General features: G+C 31.9%; 14 protein-coding genes and 2 pseudogenes across 16 annotated transcripts, besides 6 other annotated features; 9 read left to right on the forward strand and 7 right to left on the reverse strand.

The window, feature by feature from the left end:
• Positions 1–11: 11 nt before the first annotated feature.
• TVAGG3_0329050 (uncharacterized protein) lies at positions 12–1,358 on the forward strand (the record flags this gene model as incomplete). The annotated part of the gene is made up of 1 exon (XM_051230355.1): positions 12–1,358. One exon carries the CDS (start codon positions 12–14, stop codon positions 1,356–1,358), a length of 1,347 nt encoding a protein of 448 aa, XP_051100085.1.
• Positions 1,359–1,507: 149 nt separating this feature from the next.
• Positions 1,508–16,301: a mobile genetic element.
• On the forward strand, positions 5,070–6,113 carry TVAGG3_0329070 (keratin-associated protein family; the record flags this gene model as incomplete). The annotated part of the gene is made up of 1 exon (XM_051230356.1): positions 5,070–6,113. One exon carries the CDS (start codon positions 5,070–5,072, stop codon positions 6,111–6,113), a length of 1,044 nt encoding a protein of 347 aa, XP_051100086.1.
• Positions 6,133–6,420, forward strand: TVAGG3_0329080 (uncharacterized protein; the record flags this gene model as incomplete). The annotated part of the gene is made up of 1 exon (XM_001314187.1): positions 6,133–6,420. The coding sequence occupies one exon, from the start codon at positions 6,133–6,135 to the stop codon at positions 6,418–6,420; it is 288 nt and encodes a 95-aa protein (XP_001314201.1).
• Positions 6,838–9,111, forward strand: TVAGG3_0329090 (uncharacterized protein; the record flags this gene model as incomplete). Its single annotated transcript, XM_051230357.1, has 1 exon — positions 6,838–9,111. The coding sequence occupies one exon, from the start codon at positions 6,838–6,840 to the stop codon at positions 9,109–9,111; it is 2,274 nt and encodes a 757-aa protein (XP_051100087.1).
• On the reverse strand, positions 9,389–9,709 carry TVAGG3_0329100 (uncharacterized protein; the record flags this gene model as incomplete). The annotated part of the gene is made up of 1 exon (XM_001314186.1): positions 9,389–9,709. One exon carries the CDS (start codon positions 9,707–9,709, stop codon positions 9,389–9,391), a length of 321 nt encoding a protein of 106 aa, XP_001314200.1.
• Positions 9,729–10,706, reverse strand: TVAGG3_0329110 (integrase core domain containing protein family; the record flags this gene model as incomplete). Its single annotated transcript, XM_051230358.1, has 1 exon — positions 9,729–10,706. One exon carries the CDS (start codon positions 10,704–10,706, stop codon positions 9,729–9,731), a length of 978 nt encoding a protein of 325 aa, XP_051100088.1.
• TVAGG3_0329120 (uncharacterized protein) lies at positions 11,466–12,224 on the reverse strand (the record flags this gene model as incomplete). The annotated part of the gene is made up of 1 exon (XM_051230359.1): positions 11,466–12,224. The coding sequence occupies one exon, from the start codon at positions 12,222–12,224 to the stop codon at positions 11,466–11,468; it is 759 nt and encodes a 252-aa protein (XP_051100089.1).
• TVAGG3_0329130 (DNA/RNA polymerase superfamily) lies at positions 12,566–13,529 on the reverse strand (the record flags this gene model as incomplete). The annotated part of the gene is made up of 1 exon (XM_051230360.1): positions 12,566–13,529. A coding segment is annotated over one exon (964 nt), but the record flags the coding sequence as incomplete, so codon positions are not given.
• On the reverse strand, positions 13,964–14,933 carry TVAGG3_0329140 (uncharacterized protein; the record flags this gene model as incomplete). Its single annotated transcript, XM_051230361.1, has 1 exon — positions 13,964–14,933. A coding segment is annotated over one exon (970 nt), but the record flags the coding sequence as incomplete, so codon positions are not given.
• An 89-nt stretch (positions 16,302–16,390) lies between the features above and the next one.
• Positions 16,391–16,418: a terminal%2Cinverted (terminal inverted repeat of Mariner transposon ID:TVAGG3_0329160).
• Positions 16,391–17,694: a mobile genetic element.
• TVAGG3_0329170 (Mariner transposase) lies at positions 16,471–17,598 on the reverse strand (the record flags this gene model as incomplete). Its single annotated transcript, XM_051230362.1, has 1 exon — positions 16,471–17,598. The coding sequence occupies one exon, from the start codon at positions 17,596–17,598 to the stop codon at positions 16,471–16,473; it is 1,128 nt and encodes a 375-aa protein (XP_051100092.1).
• Positions 17,667–17,694: a terminal%2Cinverted (terminal inverted repeat of Mariner transposon ID:TVAGG3_0329160).
• A 490-nt stretch (positions 17,695–18,184) lies between these two features.
• Positions 18,185–18,277: a terminal%2Cinverted (terminal inverted repeat of Maverick-3 transposon ID:TVAGG3_0329190).
• Positions 18,185–27,896: part of a mobile genetic element that runs on past the window's edge.
• Positions 18,287–19,252, reverse strand: TVAGG3_0329200 (uncharacterized protein; the record flags this gene model as incomplete). The annotated part of the gene is made up of 1 exon (XM_001287893.2): positions 18,287–19,252. One exon carries the CDS (start codon positions 19,250–19,252, stop codon positions 18,287–18,289), a length of 966 nt encoding a protein of 321 aa, XP_001287894.2.
• Positions 19,725–20,055, forward strand: TVAGG3_0329210 (protein of unknown function, DUF4106 family; the record flags this gene model as incomplete). Its single annotated transcript, XM_051230363.1, has 1 exon — positions 19,725–20,055. A coding segment is annotated over one exon (331 nt), but the record flags the coding sequence as incomplete, so codon positions are not given.
• TVAGG3_0329220 lies at positions 23,062–24,514 on the forward strand (annotated as a pseudogene). The gene has a single exon. A coding segment is annotated over exon 1 (1,453 nt).
• TVAGG3_0329230 (protein of unknown function, DUF4106 family) lies at positions 25,030–25,290 on the forward strand (the record flags this gene model as incomplete). The annotated part of the gene is made up of 1 exon (XM_051230364.1): positions 25,030–25,290. One exon carries the CDS (start codon positions 25,030–25,032, stop codon positions 25,288–25,290), a length of 261 nt encoding a protein of 86 aa, XP_051100094.1.
• Positions 26,215–26,607, forward strand: TVAGG3_0329240 (uncharacterized protein; the record flags this gene model as incomplete). Its single annotated transcript, XM_051230365.1, has 1 exon — positions 26,215–26,607. One exon carries the CDS (start codon positions 26,215–26,217, stop codon positions 26,605–26,607), a length of 393 nt encoding a protein of 130 aa, XP_051100095.1.
• On the forward strand, positions 26,636–27,866 carry TVAGG3_0329250 (annotated as a pseudogene). The gene has a single exon. A coding segment is annotated over exon 1 (1,231 nt).

Here is a 27,896-nt window from a genome sequence, read left to right on the forward strand (position 1 = left end):
CTTTTAAATGCATGCGTTTATTCGTTGGTTACAAATCATCAAATCAAAGCTTTAAACAATTAGAAGTAGAAACCGAAAGAGGTGATGCCGGTTATCTTCAGATGGATTGCGCCCGTGAATCTTTCGCATTTGCAACATATAAACCAAAATCAGAAAGGAAAGTTAAAAAGTTTGTTCATTCGTTATATAATAATGTTCAAAAATATGATAACTCAGTATGTGGTAAATATATTGACCCTTCAGAAGTTTTCAAGAAAGCAAATGAAGAAGTTGATGTCACTTTTGATATGATTATTCCGGTAAATGATTTGTTAGCATTTCAGGCGTTCGATGATTATCCTAAATCATTTGGTGATATCATTCTTAAATATTATGTTTTCAGGGATACTTTAGTATTTTGTCAAGTTGACCCGTTAAGAGTTGCTGATTTACAAAATTACGTTTATGAAAAGATAACTGATGAAAATTATGAAAAGATTATGAATCATGTTTATAAATATGATCGCAAATTCCAACAAATCGGACTTCCTGCCAAATTAATTACAAGCTTAGCCGCTACATCTGCTGACGCAACAGTTGATGACGTTATTATTTCATGCACAAAGATGGAAGTTTTAGAGGATAAATGCATTACACCAGGATACGGTTTAATTGAAGAATCAGTTAAAGCAATACCACGTTTATTCAGTAAGGAAGATCCATTCATGATTCCAGCTCAACATATTGACGTTCGTTCACTAAATGGAGGTTGCATCACTCCTGAAGGTATTAGCTCAGATTTCTCATACGCTCTTCATAATGTTACAGATGTTGTGTTAGCATTTCCGAAGAATGCAATGCAAAGAACAGTTTTAGAAAATCCAATGCTTCGAGGTCTTCAGGTCACTATAGATTCCAGAAACTTCCCCGATCAAGCGATGACCACAGTGGGCGACATATTCTTTACACGTATGCTTCAAGCTTCTGATTTAGATGGAGTGAATGAATGCACAGAAGAATACGAGGACTCATTAACTAGACCACTGAATGCAGATGATGGCACGCCATTAGCTAGAACATGGAAAGACCAAACTTCATTCTTATGCACTATTCCAGTTCAACGTGATGGAGCGGGTATATTCTTTGATGGATTAGAAACTTTCAACTCACAAGTTACAGTACAAGTGAAAGCTTATCCAATCATTCAGGGTGAAAATGACACTTACTGTTCAAAGGTGACAAATCCTCCTCAGGTTTGGTTTACTAGGACTACATATTGGACATGGACACCGGATGAAGGTTTGAAATATCATCCAACAGGTACACCACCACAGTATAGAAGTTCATATGATGAAATATTGATGAATAGAAATGTTTAAAATTATAAATTTATTTTTGATTAAATGGATTTAAATTCATCCACCCTTATGAAGAATTAGCAGGAGTATATAATACATACATAGATGATATGATTAATGAAGCATTGAGTGATAATAGAAATGCTCTATCTAAGGAAAAATTAATGAAAATTCCATATTCTGAATGTTACTTAAATTCAATCACTGCAGCAATTGGTAAACAGAATAAAGGTAAAACATTAACGATATTAAACAAATTATCATTATTGCTAACACTTCCCCCTATTCACACGTGTTAATTTATATCAACCGTTCAGGTTCACCTTCAGATGATACATTTGAATCTTTAAAGCATTTAATCAAAATTCCAATTATTTATTTATCACAAGAAGAAGCAGAAGATTATTTAAAAAACTTTTTAATGTATAAAGAATTATATAATACAATCAAGAAGCAAGGATTAGAGGATAAAATTATTGATAAACAACGGGATGAATTATTTGAAACACTTTCTATTTCAAATTTTGATAGAGAATTTTTGCATTCACTCATTTTTCTAGATGATGCAGTGAAATCAAAACTAATAACAAATGAGAAATCATATTTTAATCAGTTATTAACTCAATGTCGACATATTCAGTGTTCATTCTTCATGGCTGTTCAATACTTCAAAGCATTAAGCACAAACATTAAATCAAATCTATCAACCCTTTTCATTTTCAGTGGGTTTAGTCGTCAACAGTTGAACGTTATGCTTTATCAAGTGAATTTACCAATGAGCATTAATAAACTTTACACACAATATCAGCAATTAGGTGAACATGGAAAAATAATAGTTGATTTAAATAAAGGAAGTGTTAAATTTGATTAACTTTTTATAATTAATTTTTATTTTTTATTTATAATTAAACATGACAGAAATGGCAAATCTTCTACAGGTTCCATTAAAACAAGGAACAAACAAAAAGGGTGCATAATAGAACTATGAAAGTTCCTGATGGAATGAAAGAATTAGTTCATATTGTTGCTGGTCTTCAAAAATGTTAAACAAATGAGAAACGTTTAACATTACCAGAAGCTCAAGCATATGCCAAACGTCAAGGTCCAAATTGGAAGCACACGAAGCAGACATTACGGGTCCAAATGGAAAACCTGATGGTATAAATGAAGTTTTCATTACTGATGGTCAAGGTAATATTAAAGTCATAAATGGTTATAAATTAACTATAACTGATTATCCTAAACGTAAAGCATATAATGAACGTTATCCTATGCAATTTGATGAAAATGGAAAAGCTGTTAAACAATACATTGGAGAAGGTGAAAATGGTCCAATTAATTCATACCGTTATAATCCATATTCTTATTTCAATGAAGAATTAAATGCTATTGAAGAGGGACCGGATGGATTACCACGATATTCTAACCAGTTTGATGGTCAATATGCAAATATTAGACCTGAAATTTCAGCTAAGAAATTCTTTAAAGTTGCTTTATTCGATCCAGTTTTCGCAATGTTAAAGATGAACTTAAACAGCAATTCCAACCAATTATAGTAGCAAGAATTGCATCAGGTGCTTTATCTCAAGCATTCAAAGATTTAATTAAGAAACCATTATATCAGCAACGAGTTTAACTTATGATTTAGTTAAGGAATCAGATAAGAAAATTTGAGAAATCAGATGATTATAAGAATGCAATAATGAATATATTGGTCTATTAATTACAATGAACCAGCTAAAAATCAACTCAAGAACAAAATACAGGAATAATAGATTCAAAACTTCCAGCAAAATAAAAGTTTAAATATATTTTTTTTATTCGATTAAAATGAGAAGACGTTTCACTAGTCAAAAGAACACTAACGCAAAAGCAGAGATTACGGTTGGTTATAACGTAAATGATGATAAATCACGAATTATTCAAAATGTTAAAGTTAATGTTAGCCCTGAATTAACAAGGTCAGCAACTCAACCAAATTTATTAACTCGTGACTTACCGAAAAAGGAGGAGGAGCAAAATAAAGAAGATGGAGACCCAATCATTTTATCTGAACCCGGTAAAGAACCTTTGAAATTCCCACTTATCCAACATACCCCCGCCTCTTTCATCAAACATCGAGAACCCATATAAAATAGACATTAATTCTGAATTAATGAAAATTTACCGTGATATAATAATTAATAATTATGATTCAATAATAAATTTAATTGACCAATCCGGTTTAATTATTTTACCTTATGAATCATTAATTCACATTATCGCCATTCTTTGTGATGTTCAAGATTCAGACGTTAAGATTCAATTTTTTCATAGATGATGTTTTCATGCTGCGGAACAGCAGTTGCAAAAATAAATCCTATAAAGGATATTAGCACAATTAAGATATCAAAGAACGGAACAACAACTGAACTCCATTTAACATATAAATGATATTTATAATAAAATAGTTGATGAATATAAAATATCACTTGAAAAATTCTTTGTTAAGGCTATTTAATATTCAAGCATTAACATTATCGAATAATAATCCTTTGAATCATAATCAATAATAATTGACCTTTCACCAGTTTCTATCGTTTGTTTTTATTTCTTTTTGTTCCCCACTATCCGGATCGGTCATTGTAATTGTTTTTGTTATAGTATCAGCTTTATCTTTAACTTCAATCTTTTTCCATCGGATATTTAAACCAAAATTCCAAAAATTCGATATTGTCAATCTGTTCATATTTTAATCTATCAATTACATTTTAATACCATCTGAAAATCTTATGAAATGGTCATTATATGGGTTTGATTGAACTAAATTTGAATGAAGTGAAATAAACCTGTTGATGAATATGACACTGACTCATATTTTCTGAAAACACTAAAATTTATAACATGAATGAATTTCTTATTCGTTGAATTTATGAATTCTTGAGGTAATCTTATTCTAGTTTTATTTATCACTGGAAAATAACGCTTTACCATATTTTTAATCGTAAATAAAAATGTCAATTATCAATATTATTTCGAATAATAACTGTGAATTAAATTTAACAGTTAGCGGAATTTATATAATGTACTCTCGTTTCTGTGAGTGGTAAATTTAATCCCATTCTTTTAGACCCTTCAGATTATATATCATTTATTAAAGATGACCATGAAAAAACGTATGATATGTATATAAATAATGTGATAGCGAAATGGGATATTAACATGATTTTAAGTTATTTAAATGAATCATTTATCGTATGGTATGAAGAAAAATTTTAAATCAAAACCTGATAAACTTTTTGAACTTGATGAAATAAATAACCTTATTAAATTTCCGCTGAAAAATTAAATTTTGTACTCCTCATCTTCGTTCATTGTTGGGGATATTAAATTTTGAAAAAGATGTTGGGGATGTTTTGTATTTCTGACACTGGTTCCAATTTCATTTTAATCAAATGTGATAAGGTTAATACCCCAATGAGATTTTCACATCAAACATTAGAACCCTAACTCTTACCCATCAATACAAAACATTTTATCCATCAACTTAAACACATTTCTTTATCATATCCGTTTCAATTATCCGGGAATTCATTTATTCTTCATTCAAAAGATTTATCAAATATTAAATTTAGAATAACTGACCTATTTGATTGTGATTTAGAATTTATGAATGAAATATTATGGCAATTTCAAATAGAGAAAATAGCTGATGAGATAACGGATTAAATATTTATTTTTAAATTGTAATAAATGATTAAACAACAGCAACTTAAGGCGCAAAGCGCCCAGGTCCTTCAGACCATTACATATGCCACATATGCATATAATTCAAAGACGGCAGAACAAACGCAAAGGTTGAAATATGGAGATTTGGAGATAGTATTGAAAAATGACCATTTCGAATTCGTTTGCAAAGGTGGTGCAGTGATATCAAATATAAAAGAAATTTTATTTATGAATTCTAAAATTAAAGGTATAACGGATGATATAACATCAATTCCACCAGAAGAACAGAGATATTACGCATTAAATGCATTTCCTAAAGTTTTGAAGATTGGAAGATTTAATTTAAATGAGGAATTCATAGAAGGTTTCCTAAACGACATAATGAAGAAAGCAGATAAGGAATATGTTAATACTGAATTAAATAAGAAGGCAAATTTGGTTTATGTTGATGAAAAAGATAATGAAATTAAAGAAAAGGTTGAATGGTATCATGAATGGACATTGGAGACTTTTAAAGTTAAAGCTGATACAGAATGGGTTTCAGGATGTTTAGACCTTAAAGCAGATAAAACTTATGTTAACGATGAGTTAATGAAGAAAGCAGATAAGGAATATGTTAATACTGAATTAAATACAATTCTTGAGATGATTTACCCCATTGGTTCAATATATACATCAATGAATTCAACAAATCCAGCTGATGTATTCGGTTTCGGTACATGGCAACAAATAACCGATCGTTTCCTCTATTGTGCTAACTCTTCAAAGCAAACAGGTGGTTCAAAGAAAATTAAAGAAGCAAACCTTCCGCCGCATAAGCATACAGGAACTACAAACTTTTCTGGCGACCATATACACTCATTAAGAGACCACCCATTATACAACTCAGACTATGAAGCCGGTCATGATGTTTTATCTCCAGTTTATAACGATTCAACAAAAAAGACTTTTCGACCAACTGAACCAGGAGGAAATCATTCACACACTTTCACAACAAATCCAACAGGCTCGGGTGAAGATTACATGCCACCATTTATGACTGTATTTGCATGGTACCGTCTTGAATAAAATCTTTATTTTTACATAAATGAGTTTAAAAGAAGTATTCGAATCATCACCGTGGAGGTCATTTAAAAAATTCTATGAAGCTGCAAAGAATGCGGGATTTAATGATAGAACAGAAATTAAGAGATTTTATGATGAAAATATAGTTCATCAGGTTAAAGATGAATACACTGTCATTTATGAAGGAGGTGTGGATGATAAAATTCCTTCTAGAAATTTGAGAGAATCGAACCCTACACATTTATCAGAACTCGAAAAGGATTACTGGAAGGATAAAAATAAGCCAGAATTAATCAAAAAATTTTTATGAACTAAATATATTTTATGTCTGTAATTAATTAGGTAATGAAGTAATGGATGAACTGCAGAAATATATTTTATCGTTAATGGTTTTTAGGTTATTCAATAATTAATTATTTTTGAATAACTGAACGTGTCACCATGTCACCATGTCACCAGGTTAATTAACTTCTTTTAAAAATGATGACAACATGACATTTTGACAACAGTCCTGGAAATAAATTTTATCGTTTATGTTTTCGTAAATGTTTACGTTAATGTTTTCATAAATTATGAACGTGTCACCATGTCACCATGTCACCAGGTTAATTAACTTCTTTTAAAAATGATGACAACATGACATTTTGACAACAGTCTAGGAAATTTGATGCAGTCCAAAAATAAAGTTAGTTTTAAAATTATTTTTATTTTTTTTATTCCTATATAAATGACAGCAACAAACAACAGCAACTATATCGTTTCTGATGAAAAAGTTATTGATTCATTAGCTGAGGAATTAGTTGTGGCAGAAACTAAAACCCTCAACGAAAGAATTGGTGAAAACAAGATTGATTTACATAACTACCTCAAACACGATGGAGGAAGAGGAAGGAAAACTGGTATGGCTTTATTAGTAAATAAAATTTCAAATTTAACGATTATAGATGTTGATATCAATAAATCGTACAATGATGAATTTAAAGAAACAGTTAGAAAAGACATTTTATCAAAACTTTCGGATAAAGATGTTATCGTTAAAACCGCTTCAGGAGGTCTTCACATTTATTGTAACACTAATTTCTTCTATTCAGTTTCGAACAGAATGATTAAATGCTATTCTTGCAATGATTATGATATTGACATAATGACTTCTATGGATGATTCAAAGCGTTCTTTAGTAGTTATGGCTGATTCAAGAGTTCGCAAGAATGCAACAGAACCAATCAAAACATACTCATTCATTCGTGGAAGTTACGACTCGACCATAACCAAAACAGTAAACGATATATTAAATGATTTGAATATTAAGGTAAGAGTTGAACAGAAGAATGAAGAAATAAAGACTATCATGAATGAAAACAAAGATGTAAACATTGACGATAAACTTGCCCAGAGCATAGTCGATGGTATTAGTGATTTTGAAGTACATAATGACGGTGGAAACATGAATTTAGAAAAAGAAGTTACATTATTCACACTGTTTCAAGCAATTAATTCGTTACCTAATCATTTAATTAATGAAGCATACGATAACGTTTATAACTTCTGCAGTTTAACAGAAAATGCTAAAAGTAATTTTGAAAAAGCACGTAGTAGATATGCACATTTAATGACTTCTCCATTTGTTTTGGTGAAGATTCTAAAACTATACCAAAAAGAATATTATGATGAATACGTTTTACCTTTATTACGTAAGCCAAAAATAACGTTTGATATAAAACTTGATGACTCGTTTTTGATAACAGATATTAGACGCAAGGCTGAAAATCATCAGTATAAAAACAGTTCTGAAGTAATTGAGGATTTATCACGTGTAATCCGTTTTGTAGATTGTGGAAATAAATACTTCATTCAGAAAGATTACAACATACACGATAAAATGAATCAAATATCATTCGTTCTTCAATCAAACATGAAAGAGTCACTCAAAATGATTAAATTATTTAAAGAAGAAGGTAAAACCATAACAGCATGGGAAGTACTATTAAATCAATTATCCTCATTAACCGTTAAGGGTGTTTGCTTTAAATCTGATTCCCCAGATGTTTTCTCAACGTTTCAAGGTTATAAATACAACGTTCTCGAAAAACCAGATTACTCAAAAATTGAGATGTTTATGAATTTCATTAAAGAAGCCATATGTGATAATAACGATGAAGTGTATAAATACCTACTCGGCTGGATTGCATCAATGATTCAACATCCTGGAATCAAGAATGAAACAGCAATTATTTTGAAAGGACTTCAGGGAACAGGTAAAAACAGATTTACAGACATTATTTCTGAACTTCTCGCTGGTTATTCATGTAAAAACATTACCGAAATAGGTGAGCTAACGGGTAATTTCAATTCAGTAGTTGAAAATAAAATGTTTCTTGTACTTAATGAACTCAAGAATGTAGGTGAAGACAGACTTGCAAACTTCAACGCTTTGAAATCAATTATAACGGATAATGAGATTAGAATTAATGAAAAGAATCAACCCAGAAGAACTGCTCAGAATGTTGCCAATTTCATTTTCGTAACTAATAACATTTACCCTGTCAAAATTGAAGTTGGAGACAGAAGATACGTAGTTTTAAGAGTTAATGGTAAATTCAAGGGTCAATTTGATTATTTCAAGAATTTGATGAATTCATGCACAAAAGAATTTTATGATAATTTACTAACATATTTTATCAATTACGACCTTTCATCATTTAATGTACGAATCATTCCGATGACTGAAGCCAAACAAGATTTAATAGAATTATCAACAAATCCTTTAGATGAATGGATAAATACACATTATGATGAATTGTGTGCAGGTATGACGTGTAAAAATGCTCTATGCTGCAAACCATCAGACATGAAAGACAAAAACTTTCAAATGAGCATTAAGGATAAATGTGAAAGGAAACAGAGAAGAATAGATGGTAAACAGACGTGGTGTTATGTTTTGAAAGAAGAAATGAAAGGATTATATAAACAGGTTGAACCAAACGATAATGAAGCTTTATAAAGTATGATTGGAATTTATTTTTGCATTAATCCTGCTGTGTTGTCAAAATGTCATGTTGTCAGTAATTTTAAGAGAAGTTAATTAACCAGGTGACACATGGTGACGTGGTGACACCATCAGTTATTCAAAAATAATTCATAAATGCCTTCCTCCTTTCATACCTGTTGTCAAAATGTCATGTTGTCAGTAATTTTAAGAGAAGTTAATTAACCAGGTGACACATGGTGACGTAGTGACACCTTCGTCTCGAAGAGACGTTGTCGAAGAGGAATAAAAATTAAATTTGGATTGAGTTTAAAAATTCATCTTTATTAAATTCATCTCTTCCAATCAATTTATTTATTCTATTAAATTCTTTTATTTTTGCTTCACTCAGTTTAAGGATTGAACGGTAAGTTTCTAATTTTTCGATTATTTCTTTCCTCTCTTTATCGTTTTCAATTACTTTAGTTTTATGGGCATCAGCCCCACCGCATTGCGGCTTCTTTTTGTAATAGCATATTTTTGATTTAATTCTGTTTAGTTTCTTTTTATATTCATTGTCTGGACTCTGAATCTTAATTGAATCAGGACTCTTGGCTGCTTTGTTGTCACTCATTTCTTACGAATTAAAAAAATTAAATATTATTTAAATATAATGGAGTAATAAAATAAATCGGAATTTCTATTAATTTATTGTCAACTTCAACTAATGCATTGCCGTTAATATATCTAACAAATTCAGCTATTGTGTCAAATCTTCGTCTTCTTTTTGTCATTGATTTATTAGTTTTTTCATAATCGAGATGAATCAAAACTTTATCCCCTTGTTTAAAATTCATGAGCCCCGAATTAATTTGTTCACGTTTAACATCATTTAACCTTTCCATTTGCTTTCTAATATATTCCCATTCTTTTGAAATATCATTTTTCATTTCCACTGGTTTCATGTTTATACTTCTATGCCATGTATTATTGTAATAATATACTAACTGCTGTATGATGGAGTCATGATTTCCATCCCAGTATATCTGACCGTTAACCCCTAACGCATCTCTAAGAGTTCTCATTACCGCATCAACTATTTTATTATGAAACGTATATGGAGAAGATGAGAAGTAAAAATTAATTTGTGGGAAATAATGAGCCGTAGCTGCCTGAAATCCTTTATCACCATCACCCCTTATATTATCTACTCTTTCATGATCTAGTAAGTATTGAATAGCTCTTCTTGTTTCCTGTTCTGTTTTCCCTTTCACTGGAATGCAATATAAATATCTAGTGTTAATGTTAATGGCAAATAAATAAGTAACGTTTCCTTTTGAATATTCCAGATGATCGATTTCGTATGAATATGGATATGGTGCAAATGAAGGGCGACTAAATTTTTCCTTTAACGGTTGAATTTTCGGGTCAATTGGTTTATTTAATATCTTGAAATCCTTTTTAAAATCTTTTTGCTTCTTTAATGTTTGAAATGGATATAATAAAGTGAATGATGAAGGATTAACTGAAGGAGGAGGTACTACCGTTGGAGGTTTTGGTATTGCAAGTGGTTTAATTTTATCCGCTTTGATTTTGGATGATGAAGTTTTAGTTGTTGATTTTCCTTTCATTAATTCTGGATGTATTCTATTCATTTGTTTTAAATATGCTGTATATAAAGGCTTGATATACTTTCCCGCTTCGAGTTTATGTTGAAGGATGAATTCCAAAAGTTGATCTTCATTTAAAAGTCGGGCTGAATATGGTTTAACTAATGAATCATAAATTAAAGCTTGTGCATCATTTATGGTCTGAAGGACCTGGGCGTTTTGCACCTTTAGTTGTTGAACATTTGCTACTTTCTCTTTTGGTGTTGTTTTCGGTTTTTTCTTCTTTGGCTTTTGTTCCTTTGGCTTTTGCGGCTCAGGATTATATAATTTATATAATTCATCAATATCTTCTTCTGTTAATACTTTATTTTTGAAATCTTTCAATTGTTTAAGTTGTGATTTAGTTTTTCCCTTTGTATATTCATTATTTTTAATTTTGTCTTTAATTTTAGAAATTATTTTATCATGATATTTCAAAATTTCATTTTTATAATACGGATAATAATAATCCATATCATCACCCGTTATATTTTTATTATGTTTTTGGAGATATGATTTTAATTCATAATAATTAAGAAAATTTTGATTAAGTACTAAATCATCAATTAAATTTTTTAAATCTGCGTTATCCATTTATATAAAAATAAAATAAATGTTTTAAGGGTGCCCACCTCTTTGAATCATAGTATCAAAACCATTATTTACATATTGAATCGCATCATTAACGGTTCCTTTTGTCTCTTCTGTGGCATTTCATTAAAAATAAAATTTTAAATTGTATTAAATAAATGGCATACAACATCCATTTTCACAACATACAGCCTTAGTGTGTGCTCCTGTTAATGCAGTCTTACCGATTGTTAAGCGAGTCATTGACCCGTTTTTAAGTTGTAAATTAATATTCTGACCATCGAAAATAACTTTATCATTTATTATATCCAAATAATTTTTAGGTGTTAATTGTTTATTTTGTCGTAAACTAACACCTTTCATTTTTTGTGCAATCTTTTTAAAATCACTTCCATCAATTGAACCGTTGAATGATGTATAACACTTAGGGCATAAAGCAACCATGTTATCACCTTGTTTCTCAATTGCTAAACCCAATAACTTCTTCTCATGTGCTTTTTCTTCAACTTTATTCTTTAATTTAGGTTTAAATTTCTCATCAAAACAGAAGAAATCAAATGGTGCGAATTTGAAAATGTTTTTATCATAAAATTGTTTATCGGTAACAATTGCTTGAAATGCTTGAGTGTTAGGAAGATTTGGGTCGCCAGCGATTGCCCAATAAGATGAATCAGTATCACCTTCAATGAAATGAAAACGATTAACATTCATGCATTTATACATAAAATCATAAATGAAAACTAAATACCAGTATTTTGCGTTATCTAAAGTAAAAAATGCCTCTTGTAAACATGTATCACATCTATAAAATCTATCTTTAAGCATCACTTGATATGTATCCTCACCTATTTCTCTTATGTTTTTAAACTTATTTGACATACATGCAACGCGTGCCTTCTGTGCATTCATTATTTTAGTCTTTGCGTAATTTTGTGTATTCATTGCATCGTAACCATATGATCCATTAAGCGAAATCTTGCAAAATAAACTTTTTCCTTTATTTCCTTCTAATTCAGCCTTTTGTCTTTCGTTCATAAATTCGTTCGCAAATTCATTAAAACAAGTGTTTTTCGTAAATGTTAAAATTGATTGAATATCATCGATGATAAAATGAAATCTGTCTATTAGATACCAAAGATAATAAGAAGAAAATGGTTGATATTGGTTGTGTGTTGATGCTAACTGAGTTAATTTCCTCTGTTTCTGGTCAACTGGTAGATTGTTTGATTTCATGTAATTATACATAAAACTGCCAATTGTTTTTTTATCTGTGATAATATCTAAGTTTCTTATTATCGGTAAAAAGTTAATGTAATCATTAATATACTTTTCATCAATGTGACCCTTTACTTCAGCCACGAATAAAGTATTTTTCTTTCTAATAATTTCCAGTGCTTTTGCTTTCTTTGTTGCTGTATCACAAATGATAACACCATTCAATCTTCCCGGCATATACATTTTATGGTCAGTATATTGAATGAAATCATGAGGATTAGATGAAAATGATGAAGGATATAATGAATTAAAATCAACACCAACGAAATGAGTCATGATGTTGGAAGTGTCCTCATTTGATACAGTTTTAGTTTCTGGACTATATGAAAGTTTATTAATGTGCGTGATTCCTTTAAGATTAACACGATGTTGAACATTTGATAGACCACCAGTAATTCCATTACGGAGAATGTGATAAGCTTCAACTGAATCTAAAGTCATTGGTAAATTATTTTTTAATGCATAATTTCTTAAATTGATTTTTAAACGTTGAACATCTTCATCTTTATTTGATTTTACGACATTGCAATAACAACACATTAACTGACAATTTTCTTTGGTATGTGGTTTTTCATTATCGATTCTATCTAATGTTGGTTTATTAGCATATGTAAACGCTTTACCACACATTTCGCATTTAGATGAAAGGATTAAATCGTGATAGTATTGAAAATCATCCATTGAAACATTATTTTTAGTATCCCTTTCTGCTTTTTCATCTTGTTTCTTATATGATTCAATTTTATATTTCCAATACTTTTTCGTTAATTCAAAACTTGATTCTATCTCTTCCTCAGGATATTTTTCATTAGGATTAAAGTCTTTATATGCTAAAGCGTAACGAATCATTGAAGCATTCGATGATAAAGAAAGATTATGAAGCATATCAATTTTATAAACAAATGTTTCTTCAATAATTTTATCGATTGGGTCAATCATAATTTCAACATCTTTATTGCAATAATGAATAAAATATTCTAATCTATTCTTAAAATTTTTAGCATCATTGAGATATATTTGATAATCACTATCTGATATAGTTTCTTGAGTTAATGCTGAATAAAATGAATCTTTCGTGAATGGTTCCTCTTTATATAATTCTTCTTCGGAATTCTCCCATGTGATAAATTGATAAGGGAAAAAGGATTTAACACGTGATTTATTGTTTCCGAAATCTTGAGTGAATTGGTCTAATGTCCCACCCGCTATATAATTTCTGATGTCAATAAATCTCAATTCATATGGAGCGTTTGTTTTCTTTACAATGACTTGCTTAAATTGTGAAGATGAACCCAGCATTGATTTTATTTTCCATTTTGCAGTGTTTAAATCACGAAGAATTAAATTTAAATCAAACTTTCCCGAATTAAAACCTATGATATTCACTTTATTGAATTCCTCATCTAGAAGTTCTTTAAATGCTTCCTTCTGTTTTTCATTTAATGTATGGGACAAAGTCCCCGCCGTTTGCGACTTCAATAATTCATTGTATTGACTCATATTTGATTTAGCAACTAATGAACAGGTTGAAAATAAAAACTCAATCCAATCAGAAATAAAAGAATCACTCGAAGTTAAGCAAAAATTCCTCGTATATGTTTTATCATTTAATTTAACCGTTGATGATACCATGAATGGTTTTAAGTAAGCGTTCAAAGTTGCACACTCGGAAAGTTGTAATTCTTCTTTAGTCTCTAATGTTTCGAAGTCAAAAGTAATATAATATCTTGTCGGTTTATAATATTTCTGCAAATTGTGAGCTAATAACCACTGATATATCTTCTGTTTCGTAATATGTGGTGCATATGGTTGCTGGGTCTTTTGCAATTGAACGTCTTGAATTAATCTTCCATTATTTTCTTTACATTTCTCACAATGCTTTAAAAATCTTCTTTGGTTTTTCCTTTCTGGATCATCACGGATAGAATAAACTTCTTCTTTACAATATGGACAAACTTTATAGCCGGTGAGTGCTTCAACGTCTGTTATTCTGTCAGCGTGAAGTTTTCCACATGGACTCTGTGTTAATAAAATATTTACTGTTTCAAATTCTGGATCTATCATTATTGATTCCACTAATGGAAAGTCTACCTTATTTATGTCCACGTCTTCTGGTTGAGGATCACAATAATAGAAATCAATATTAACATTTAACATTCTCGCTAATCTCTCACTTTCTGATGAAATGTCAAACCCTTCATATGCATCTATTGCTTCATTTAAATAGCTTCTACGAGTTTTAGGATTAACACCATCAGGAATGTTATAGAAGCGTTTAAATAACCTTCTACCTTCTGCTCTAATTTGATTATCATTCATTTTAGCTGTTCCGTTTTTGTTCATTTATGTAAGAATAAAAAATTAAAAAATAAAAATAAAGTTTATTTTTTAAAGCCCATAAAATGAATTAAGAACACATAAATTTTTATCATCTGCGACGTGACGAATACATTTTAATTTACTCAAGAATGCGTACCCTGATACATTAAATCTAATTCCTGTCTTATTTAATTTCACAACTTTGAAAAGGAATGTATGAATAGCTATAAAATGATGAGAAGATGTTTTATGGGTTGCTTCCATTTTTTCTGAAATAAATGAATAAATATAATGTTTATAAGTTTTCATATCTTTTATGTTCTTAATAACGAATGGTATAGACCTTTCAACTTCGTCTTCCTTCGGTGCTGTTCTTTCATATGAAACATTATTGGTATCTTCAATAATGAAACCACAATCACACAAAATTTTATAGGTTCCAATTGTTTCTTTTGATATTTTATCTAATAAATCAAAAACTTTATCAACACCCGTGCATTTATTTAAATAATAATTTGTGTAAATATCATGATCTTCTTTCTTAATCGTATTAGTTGCATATGTCACGTTTTTAAGAGCTTTTTTGAATTTTTCGGAATCTAAAGGTGGTGAAAGTAAGATACAGGGGTATTCTTCATTATCAATAAATTGTAACTTATGTTTACGAATAAATTTAGTACCTTCTTCTGAAAGTGTTTCGTCTATTTCACCATCTAATAAATTTTGTGTTGATTCTGAGACATAATTTTTATATCTTTCTTCATGAGATTTCTGTACTTCTGATTCTGAAGCTGGGATATTCATTAAACCCTCTACTTCATTTTCATTATATTTTTCAACTTCTCTTAATTCCTTAATTTTTTCATCTATTTCATCTCTTATTTTTTTCAGTCTTTCAATTTCATTGTATTCATCATCTTTAATCCGTTCTTCATAATATTCAGGGAAAACATCAGGTTCTTTAGGTTTTTCTTCTTCAGATGTGGGATATAAGAAATTTATAACATCATCTTTATTCATTTTTCCATCATAATCTAAATCATTTAATAACTCGGCAAATTTTTGACAATTTCTTAAATAATATTTATTAACTTCATAACCCACCTCCTCTAATATATCCTTTATTTCCTCGTTTGTGAATCCTAATTTTTTAACGTTGTTAGTTTTGACGCTCATTTCATACAAAATCAAAAAATAAAATAATAAACATAACTAAGTTTTAATTTTTCGTAAGAAGTTTATTTTTAAAGTTTATTTTTTAAAAATTTTTTATTTTTTATTTCATTATGGTAGTGAATCTTTTATTCATGAAAATAATTATTTCTAATTTCTTTTACTCTCTCGTATATACTAGATTTAAAGAATTCAGAACATTTCCCATAATCTCCTAAATGTTTTCTTATCCCTAACGTGTGCCAGTTATTATATGAAACTGAATAAACTTTATCTTTATCTTTACACCTTTCATCATTACCAATATATAGGGTGTCCAAAGGTGTGTTTAGCACAAACCTGAATACTGCGAATAGAAATAAACAAGTTACATATATATAAAGTTTATTTAAATATAATCACCATTGGATTCAATCACACGTTCGCAGCGATCGATCCAGGCTTGAAAGACACGCTTTAAATCATCATGAGAAAATTGCTCAAATTGCTCTCTTACAAAATTTTCAAGATCATCTAGACTCGCGAATTCGCGTCCTTCAGCTCTCTTTTTTAGTGTGCCGAATAAATAAAAGTCAGAGGGTGCAATATCAGGTGAATAAATTGGGTTTGGAACAACTTTGACATTGTTTTCCACCAAGTAATTCATTACCTTATGACTTTTGTGAACTCTTGAATTATCAAAATGAATTGCAAACTTTTGTTTTTGTTGTTTGGATTTCTCAAACTCATCAGAATTGATAATTTGAGTAAGAACATTGTCAATTAGATACTGAGCATTCATCGTATTAGGTTTTTGAAGAATATCAATTGCGATGATGCCATTCACGCCCCAAAAAACCGACAACATCATCATTGGTGTGTCAATTTTTTTCTTCGGGAATGTTTGCGGATTTTCATCCTTCGGGATCCACATGATTTTGGCTTCTGTTGCATATTGAAACCAAGACTCGTCCCCTGCTACTAAAAAGCGAAACTTCTTGGATTGATACGCACCCAATATAGAGAGGAGCTCTTTCGAAGATTGGACTCTAGATTTTTTTTGAACTGAATTAAGGTTGTGCGGAACCCAACGTGTATACGCTAGTTTGTAGTTCAAATAATTGTGCAAATAATAACTGACTGTTGTACGTGGTATCTTTGTCATCTCCTCTATCCTTCTGAGTGATGCTCTTGGGTCTTCATCTAGCGCTTGAAGAATTGCTTTGATTTTTCTTTGATCCGGCGATTTTTTGTCAATTTTTATGATGGGCGCCTTTTTGTTCATGAAGTGATACATCCTAACATGATACGTTACAGTGGAATAGCTAGGAGCATCCATACCGAAGCATTTTACCAATGTCTCGTAGATTTTTTTACAGTCTTTGCATTTTTTTGCAAGAGCGAGGATGTTTTCTTTATGATTCATTAAAAAAATGAAAAAAATCCCGCCAAAATTTCCCGCGAAACCGCCTCTTGTCTCAAAATTCATTTTATATCCCGGCATGGCGCCAAAATACAACTTACTCATCATATACATATATTCATATTTTTTATTATATATTTATAATCAGCATATATCTCCTTTAATAGTCTCATATAGAGCGCTGTGCTAAACGCACCTTTGGACACCCTATATTTATATCTCAGTTTTGATTTAGCGTTTTCATATTCATTAGCGTTTAATAATTCACAGTCTTCCTTTTTAAATTGATGTTTAAGATATTCAGGATTTAATACTCTACGTTTATATGCTCCTAACTTAGTTCTAAAGGTTTTTCTACAAAATTTAGGAATTCCATCCTCTTTAATGTCATCAATGATTTCCATTTCATTATTTTCAATTTCTTCTTCTCGTTTATGAGGTCTTTGATTATGACTCCATTGATTCCATGAAATTAAATATTCTTTATCATTATATTTATACCTCATTAGCTTATTTTGGCTTTCATATTCATTTAATAATTCACAATCTTCATTTTTAAATTGATATTTAACCCATTCAGGATTTAAACAATGTTTAATTAATCGCGGAATATCTGACATCATCTATATATAGCTTCTTTTATAAAAGATAAAAAATAAATTATTTTAAAATTAATGTTAATTTTTTTTAATGGTTTAGTAAAAAAAAAAAAAAAAAAAAAAGGTAGTGGGGCCTCCAGGCACTTCGTGCCCTCTAGCCCTGAAGATGTTTAGTATAAATGAAGTTTTTATTCGGAAAATTGTTAGTCTTCTGGTGTGAATTCGGAGGACTCTTCTTCTTCAACATCAAAGTCATCTGGTGTATCGAACTGAATGTATGAAAGCCAAATGTTGTATGTGTTTTCCAATTGGCTTTCAAACTTGAGATACATTCCATGCATGAGTGTTATTTCAGTTTCAACGTAGAGTTGCTGATGTGGCTTGAAGACATGCATGAGAATTGGTCCTCCAAATTCGTCCTTGAAAAACTTGCAGTAGCAAACATAAACTGAGATAGAGTCTCCTTCTTCAATGTCTTCTGCTTGGTTAACGAAATGAATAGCAATTTTGCGTACTTGAATTGTGTTGTTGTCTGAGTAAAATAATGGTTTGAACTTGGGGTTGAGTGAGCTAAGACATTGCCATTTTGCTGTTTCTTGTCCGTACTCACGTTCTTCTTCGTCATCCTGATATCCGTAACTCTTTGATTTGAATTCGACCCAAAGCTGTTCGACTTTTTTTGCAGCTTTGGGTGGAAGACTTTCAATAAGCTGACATATAGTTCTGTCAACCATTATCTTTGTTATTGTTGGAAAATAGTTGACAATTGTGTCACCTAATTCGAATGGGTCAGGTGTTTCTTTTTGTAGTTTGGTAAAGTCTGCAAGAACTTTGTTGAGTTGTTCACAATATTCTTTGTTAAAAGTTGCAGGAACTCTTTCTTCTGGCTTTGAATTGAAGTATTCTTCAGACAATCTGAGTAGTATTTTGCGTAGTTCAGCGTTGCTGTGGTTCTTTGTAATACGGAGCTCGTTTGGTATTGTTTTTGGTAGTGAAAGTGGCTTTGGATTGAGTGAATTGCAGGACAAATTTGAATTTGAATTGTCTGTTCTGCTTGGAGAATGTGTAGATGCTGCAGTTTGATATTGAGGTTCTAAACCTGTGGGTGCTGAAAGTCTGCAAGCAATTTCTTCAGGTGAATTTGGAGCGAACACGCTAGCGAATGCCATTATGAAAAATGAACTGTTTTTTTTTCGGACAACTCATAGAAAAGTTTAAAATAAACGGTTTTTACCAACGGAGACCCCCTCTATTTTTTTATTTTATTTAATAGTTACCGTTGGCAAACCGTTCCATCTCAAATATTGAATGAACTATAAACGTTTTTTGTTTTCTATATATACTTTTTGTCCAACGGTAAAACTTTTTACACAACGGTTTTTGAGAGTCGTCGCCGTTGACTTTTTTGTAGAGCACTCAAAATAGTATATATTTGTCCGGACAAGTAAGGGTCTATCGTCGCTACAGGAAAAGTTACAGGCGTTCCAAGGAAGTATACTTTGAGAAGCCTTTTCTCCATTTTAAAACAAGATAGGACGGTTATTTTACAAAACTGACAACACTTTGACCGAGTAGTTTTTTGTGCTGAACAAAAAGTGTCATATAAACATCTGTCAAAAACCGTTTTTTACTTCACTTAAAATGCCACGTAAGCTACGTAAGAATATACGTAAGAGGAAGAGAGCATTGAAACATCCAATAGTAAAACTGACACCACAACAACAGTTGCAACAACAAATTATGAATGACCCCACTATGTTGCAACAAATGTCAAGCAACCCTATGCTTTTAAACCGAGTTATTGGTGCACAGAGTGGAGGTTTAAGAGCGGCACTTTTAGCGAAAATGGCAGGCTATGGTGGAGCTGCAGACGGAACAGCTTATAACCCTCAAAGTCAAATGAATTTGAGTTCACTCAAAAATCAAATAACAGATGTCAAAAAGTCAAACATAGACATACAGAAACAAATAAGTGAAAACGAAAAGAAACTAGAATATGACAGACACACAAAGAAACTCAATGAGTTAAACGTAGAGAAAAAGAAGAAAGAAGAACAACTGAAAGAACTAAGTACAGAGGAATATGCGAAAAAAGTGTCAGAAAAAGCAGCAGAAGTAGCAAAAATGGAACAAGATGTTATAAATTTGAAAAACCATACTACTCAATATAAAGTACTGAAAGATGAAGAAATAAAACAAAAAGCCCTGAAGACATATATGGATAGCGATGAGTATAAAAAAGAAGTTGAAGCAAATGTAAAGGCAGAAAAACTTTTACAGTTGCAAAACCAAACCGTACAGTATGAAAACTTAGCACAAGAAAGTAAAAATAACGACGCAGCCATGCAAAAGGCAATGAAAAGCGCAGAATATATAAAAGCTAATAATGACTGGTTAGATGCCCAAGCCAACGCTAAAGCAGCCCAACTTATAGGGTCAATAAGGACAAAAATACAAGCGGATGAAGACAGTTCAAATGAAGCTTTAATGAATGCTGACTTTAAGAATGCCTTCGAAGCTCTTCATAGTAAGGTGAAACTAGTGAACGACTTCTCATCTGGAAAGAAACTGAAGTCTGAAGGTTTCGACAAAGAGTTAAGAGAAGTAGCACAAAATATGACGAAAATAACAGATGCAGCAACGAGACAGGCAGTTCAAAGTGCCTATGACGCCGTTAGAGCAACTGTTGTGGAAAGTCAAGAAAAAGAGTTACAACAGACCAAAACAGACCTAGTAAATGCTTTCTTAAGAACGAAAAGTCAGGTAGGACATTATGCTGCAGATGGAACATATGTGCCAGCTGGTGGAACTTATATACCAGCTGGTGGAACTTATATACTAGCTAGTGGAACTTATATACCACCAAACCCTCCAAGAGAAGCACCTGCACCAGGACTACCTAAAACATTTACATCGTCACATGGACACAGACACAGGCATGCACCAAAACCAACACAACAACCAACACAACAACCAACAGTTCAAAACACTGCACCACAACCAACAGTTCAAAATCCAGCACCACAACCAACAGTTCAAAACCCTGCACAGCAACCAACAGTTCAAAACACTGCACCACAACCAACAGTTCAAAACACTGCACAGCAACAACCACAAACAGAGCAAGGACATAAAAGAAGTAGAGAACAAGGAAACCAAGAATTCTTAAAATGCTTAAGGAAGACTATGGTTACCCAGATACTCTTGACTTTAGTGACAGATATAAAAAGCTATTAGAAAGTTCAAGGAAGGAAATACTGACCCGAACCTATTTAGCTTTATGGTCAGCACCAAATGGGATATAATTTCAAACCTGGAAAATACAAGCTCGCTAAGGGATATGATTTAATAGCATATCATCCAAATGACATGACTGAATTTACTCCGAGATATTTGGTGTCAGAGCTAAATGATAATTCAACTCTCTTCATGAAACGCGTAAAAAATAGAGACGGAACGAAAGAAGAAAGGTTATGAGTCCGGATGACTTAGATAGGGAACTTTTTAAAAACGGTCTCGGAATATATGAAATGCCAGCAGATGAGGTACAAGAAACTCCACAGGAAGAAGTTCAGATACAACCAGACATGGAAGAAATAGTTCAGCAACAACAGCTAGAAGAGCCTGAAGGAAACGAACAAGTCCCTCCTTTGGAAACTAACTTCACAGAACTAGATGAAGATTTGGAACAGCCGAAAAATCTTGACCCTCAACAAGTATGCGGAGAATATGGAATCTTTCCAAGAGTCTAAGAAAAATTCGGCTGACATAGTAGAAGAATATCGAAAAATGTTCGCCGACATACAAAAGACTCCAACATCAGATGAAAATATTCAGCATAGAATGGAAGTACTGAAAGAAAATGTACGCAAATACAACAATCCTTTTTACTTACGACATATAACGTTCAATCTTTGGCTGAACTCGGTGAAAATAAAAGGTTAAATTTCACAAAACATATAGAAATGAAACATTGTTTAAAGTTCATTCAGAACCTAACCAATATGGAAACAAACCTACTTTTGTTTCTGCAGACTATGGAACTACAATGAGATGGGGTCATAAAGCTAATCCGGATAGGTGGTTCATAAACTTACAACCACAATTCCAAGAAGTTGTAGACGCAATGGAAGTGAATGGTGAACCAGATATAGCTGGTATTTTCAGCGCGGCTTTAATGCCATTGAAAGATATGAAAGATGCAGATATTTTGGACCAGTATGAAATGAACATGGCTGATGGAAATATAACACCTGACGTTCTAAACATTTATCTCAAAGAACTACACAGAACCATAGAGATGGTATATTTGGTGAAGAGTTTAGAAAGAAAGTTAGGGAGATAGAAGGAAGAGAACCTATTGTACATGACCTTGCAAACGAAAGTTTGCAAAATGTCATAAAAACTTACTTTGCAGACAATGAACCGAGAAGGGATGAATATTTAAGAAAACTCAAATGGACAGTACCAAATGAAATGTTAGTATTGAAAAACATGTTCCTTGACAAAATAAAACCAACTACAGAAATAAATGACGCAAGACTGAAACATTGGGTAAAAGCTTTCCCATTCACAAAAGATATTGTTGGTAACATGGAAAGAAAACCAGAATGGCTACAAAAACATATATTTGGAAACGAGCATATTCCATATGGACAAGCTCTGTTTGAAGAGCTTGAACCGGAAACTCAGGAAAGAGTCATGCAAACAATACGCGAAGACTCAAATACAAACTATGACAAAATCTTTCTAGGATATAGGTTACCTGAGATGGGCGACCAGAGCCCAAAGGCAAAAAGGACATGGGAAATTTACAACATACTAGGTGAACATGAGGCAAAGATGCAACAACTTGAAGCAGAGGGCAAGTTACCAAAAGCGACACCAAAGAAGAAGAGTAGAACAAAGTAAAGCTTGGTCCGAGTGGGTTCTATTATGACATAATAAATCCAACTATTCTATATTTTTACCATATGAAATGTACGCCGCTCAGAATATAACGCCAACAGTTTTGGATGCCATGAACGGAAATGTTTCCGAATGGTATAACGAATGCGACAATGCCATTAGAAGGTCAGAAATAGTTCCTGGAACTTACGAATATACAACTGCTGTTTCTTATGGAAACGTAGGTGAGTTTGGAGAAGGTTCTTCAACAACAGTAGATATTGCTTGCGACAGGTTTCATATTATTTCTATTGACAACTCATTCTTATACGTGGAACAAGACATTGAAATAAAACCTTCTGCCAAGTTGTCTGACAAGAAAGGTTGCAATGGAATTTTCTATGTCGGATACCAATATGCTCCAGAAGTTTTCATGGGATATAAGATATATTCTAACTCTGACTTAGTTCAAACAGTAACATGGGCAAACTATGAATGGTTCGCTTTGAGAAACTCAGTACAACCACAAGCTAGAGAACAAACAGACCAGTATGCAAATATTGAGAAAATAAGAAGACTTGACCCTAACGTTCCAGGAGTTTATGTTAACCTTTCTGGACAGATGGAAATGCTGCCAAAAGTAAAACTGAAACTTAGAGTTCCTTTGTCATCTTTCCTCATCTTCAGGTTTTTAAGATACTTGCCAAACTGGGCAGGAAAAATTTCTATCGAACTTACTCCAAGCAAAAATAACTTAGTCATTGCACCAACACAAGACCCATTCACTCTTACAGAGTAACTGGGGAACAAATTCGTGACTTTTGCAAAGACAAAGTTGACTTAGACTTTGGTTTCTCAAACTCAACACTGAAGTAAACTATTATTTCAATGCTGCTGGAACTGCTTGGGACCCAGTTAAGTTCACATGCGAAAAATTTGAATGCAAGAGAATAGAAAGCAGACTTGCAGTCTATATGTTGGACCCAGATATTTCAAATGCTTTAGCTGCCAAATATATTGCAGTTCCACTTATGTTCCCTATACACCAAATATCTGTCAAAGACTTTGCAGGTGAAGTTGGAAACCAAAGTGCTGACCCAGGTGCAAGAACAGATATTGCTTTAACAACTGCAATGAAACATGCAGATACTATGTTTGTACTGTTCAGACGAACTATAAATGACTATTCTTGTTTCTACAACCCTGGTATTAAATATCATATAAACATAGATGGCAAATATTATCCAAGAGAAGAATATTCTACAGTTGAGGATATGAGGTCATACAACTTGACATTAGATGCTATGAACTTTAACAACAACTTCACAACAACCATTAACCCTGAAATGCAAAGTTCTATTATGCCATATGTGAAAGTATGGACTCATACAGGAGGTCAAAAAACTCAATATACAAATGGAGACCGTTCAAACTTTTGGCTTGGCATTCCATTTGCTGACTCAGAAGACTTTATGGGTGGTATTTCAACTGTTGGTACTGTACAAATACAATATACTGGTGACAGAGACGGTCCAGATGAATGAGAGCAAAGAAGTTTACAAAACCAATAGCACTTTTCACGGAAGATGCTCTTTTGAAGATTCGTTCGATGAAACCTGCTGGGGCTCCTCAGATTGGCATAACGACAGCTTCCATCGAGCAGATTTTGGCAGCAGGTCAGTAAGTTGTTCTTGAACTGACTTCTCTCCGTCAAATATTGACAGTACGCCAGTTTTGACATAATATTGTATTATAAACTTACCTTTAGAAATATCTGTAAGTTTTGTTGTTATATTTTTGTCTGCTTCAAGAACTTTCACCATTTCAGTTATACCAACTTTCTTTGCTTTATGAAAATATTTTGGTTCAGCAAAGACTGCTATTCTATAACATTTTCCATTGTTTGTGTAAAGAACTATTCTGTCAATGTATTTGTATTGTTTGTGTGTGTAAACTTTGTTTGCTTCAATTCGAAGAGATACTCGAATACGTCCATCTTTTTATTCTAAGTAAAATGTCATTTCCGAAAAATAGAAGCGTAAGTGTTTCAAAAGGTTTAATGGCGGTGGCAGATGTGAAGTTAAATTCACCAACTCAAACAAACAGTCAAAGTGTTGTTGTCAATGTCAAAGACAGAGATGTTGAAGTGGGGAAACCATACGAAGACGAAGATGGTATAACAATTGTTCCTGTAAAAGAACAACCAACATATCCTGAAGTTAGCAGAGACTTAAGTTCTGTTGCAGATATTCGAAACGACTACCAACAACTGAAAGACAAACTTCAAACTCAGGAGAAGATTTGTCAAGCTTTAGTATAATGTTAAACTTGGTCGAACACAACCCTGTAAAAGTGAACTCATATGTCATTGCACCTCATGAAGTTTTGAAAGAACTATTGAAACTTTTGACAGAGGCAGACGATATAAACATCAAAGAAATAGAACCCGACATTAGTTGCTGTGGTGTTTCATATAATGTCATTGACAAGATATACGTTATGAAAGGAGGTGAAACGTTGAACTTAAAATATAGTTTCCCAGACGTCATAAAAAATATTTGACGACAACATTTCATTAAAATTTATTTGCTAAGTAAAAATGTCAAAACTTCTTGAAAGATGTTTGAAGAAAAATAATATAGACTTTATTTCATGTAAAGGACTTTACACACTTTTGAACGATATGAAAGACCCTGTTTTGTTTGTTCGTGTAGACAAAGGAAAGTTCTATGTCTTTACAAAATATTTGAACTTCTTAGACAGAGAACTTCAAGAAACGCCATGTGAAAGTTTAGATGAAGTTCTTCTCCACTTTCAGAAAAACTTTTAAATATATATAAATGGCAGAAGATATAATGGTTTATACTATTACGACTAAAAACCCTGAGTCATATAATTCTATAACAACAAACTTACAAAGTCCTCAAGGACGATATTGTAAACTAACTTAAACACAATGACGACTAAAGCCTGTTTTGCTCTTTTGACACCAGAAGACTTTATTGTTGTGAATGGTAAAAAATACTCCTTTGAAGATACTTACTCAGATATACCACCAACAGGTTTTGTTGACTTATTTAATACTTTAAGTACGGGTGTAACATGTGCTGCAACTAGAGCAGGTTTCATTATGTTTGGATGTCCGACTGAGTTTACTATAAACGATATGAGCTATAATACAAAACTTATTTCTGGTTTTTACTACCAACAGTTTCCTATAACAGGAAAAGGTGTCATACAAGGAATGTCTATTCCATTGACATTAAGCACACCAATCTTATATATTGTTTCAAACTTAGGTTCAAAGTGTTATTCGAATGTCGACAGAAACTATTATGACCAAAAGATACTTATGCGTATAAACAATACTTTCTCTGCTGGTTTGCCTATTGTTCATTCGAATGCAGAATTTTCAACCTTAGTGAACTCAAACACTTTGGCAAGTATAACGTTGACATTAGTTGACGCAAACTTTGTTCCTGTAAAACTTTTATGTCCTATGTATTTGTCAATGACGGCAGAAAGTTTCGAATTGGAAGATGCAACTGGTGAAAGTATTGTATTACAAGAACAACTTCAACAACAAATAGCTCAAGAACAACAAATGCAACAAATGCAACAACAAAGTCAAGAATAAAAAAAATATTTTTTTTATTTTTATAAAAATGTACAGAATAGATGTTTCAGATTTTTATGACTTCCAAGCATTCAGAAATATGTGTCCATTTCGAGACTATAACAAAGCAGTCGAGAATTTGAAACGTTTAGTCATTTATGTTGACTCTGCCCCAGAATGTTATGTTATGAAAGAATGGGATGTAGTCTTTAACAAACCTAAAGCGACAATAGTTTCAGAACAAGAATGTAGACAGAAACTTAAGAAAATAAAAGTTGTACAAGTTGGCATGAAGATGTTAGATGCTTGGGATATCTTATTGTCAAAGTTAGAAGATTTTTCAGTTCGAGGTATAAAGTTCTATACACCTTCTCCAAACTTCTATTCTATCTTCACTGGATATAAATATGAACAAGTAGAATGGAAAGAAAATATTATAGAAGCTTGGTTAGACCATGTCAAAGAAATTATATGCAATGGAAACGAAAGAGTCTATGAGTATATCTTATGTTGGTTTGCAAATATCTTACAACATCCAAGTGCTAAAAATGAAACTGCTCTCATTATAATTGGAAAACAAGGAACTGGTAAGAACACATTCTTTACAGATATTTGTGCAAACTGTTAGAAGGTATTCGAACCGAATATGACAAACTTAGAAAACATCTGTGGCAAGTTTAACTCCTCAATAGAGAATATGAAACTTATAGTTTGCAATGAACTTCAAAGTATAGATACAACAAAAGTTTTGAACTCAGATGCTTTGAAGAGTCTTATAACAGACAAAGTTGGAGTTGTTGAAAGAAAATAAAGACCAAAGAGTTTGTGAAAATGTTGCAAACTTCATTATGGTTTCAAACAATGCTGTTCCGATGAAGTTAGAAAGTTCTGACAGAAGATATGTAGTTGTCAGAACGTCAGATTCTCATATGCAAGATACAGAATATTTTGACGACTTAGCAGAAACTTTGACATCTGACTTTTACAACCACTTGTTCTCATATTTTATGACATTAGATATTTCAAAGTTCAATCCAAGACAAATTCCACATACCGAAGAGAGACAAACATTGTTAGAAGCAAACAAGAGTGTATATGAACTGTTCATAGATGAAACTGACTTTGAGTGTTTAGATGAAAGGTCATTGTACGATTCGTATAAACAATATTGTCAAGAATATGGTTATATGACAGCGTCTAAACGAACATTCTTGGCAAATGTCAAAAGTCTTTTAGACGTACAGAATGGTGTATATACAAAGAAAAATTTTTATGAGTAAATTTTAAAAAAAATATTTTTTTATCCGATA

The sequence above is a fragment of the Trichomonas vaginalis genome, chromosome V, assembly GCF_026262505.1.
Source record: "Trichomonas vaginalis G3 chromosome V, whole genome shotgun sequence".
NCBI lineage: Eukaryota > Parabasalia > Trichomonadida > Trichomonadidae > Trichomonas > Trichomonas vaginalis.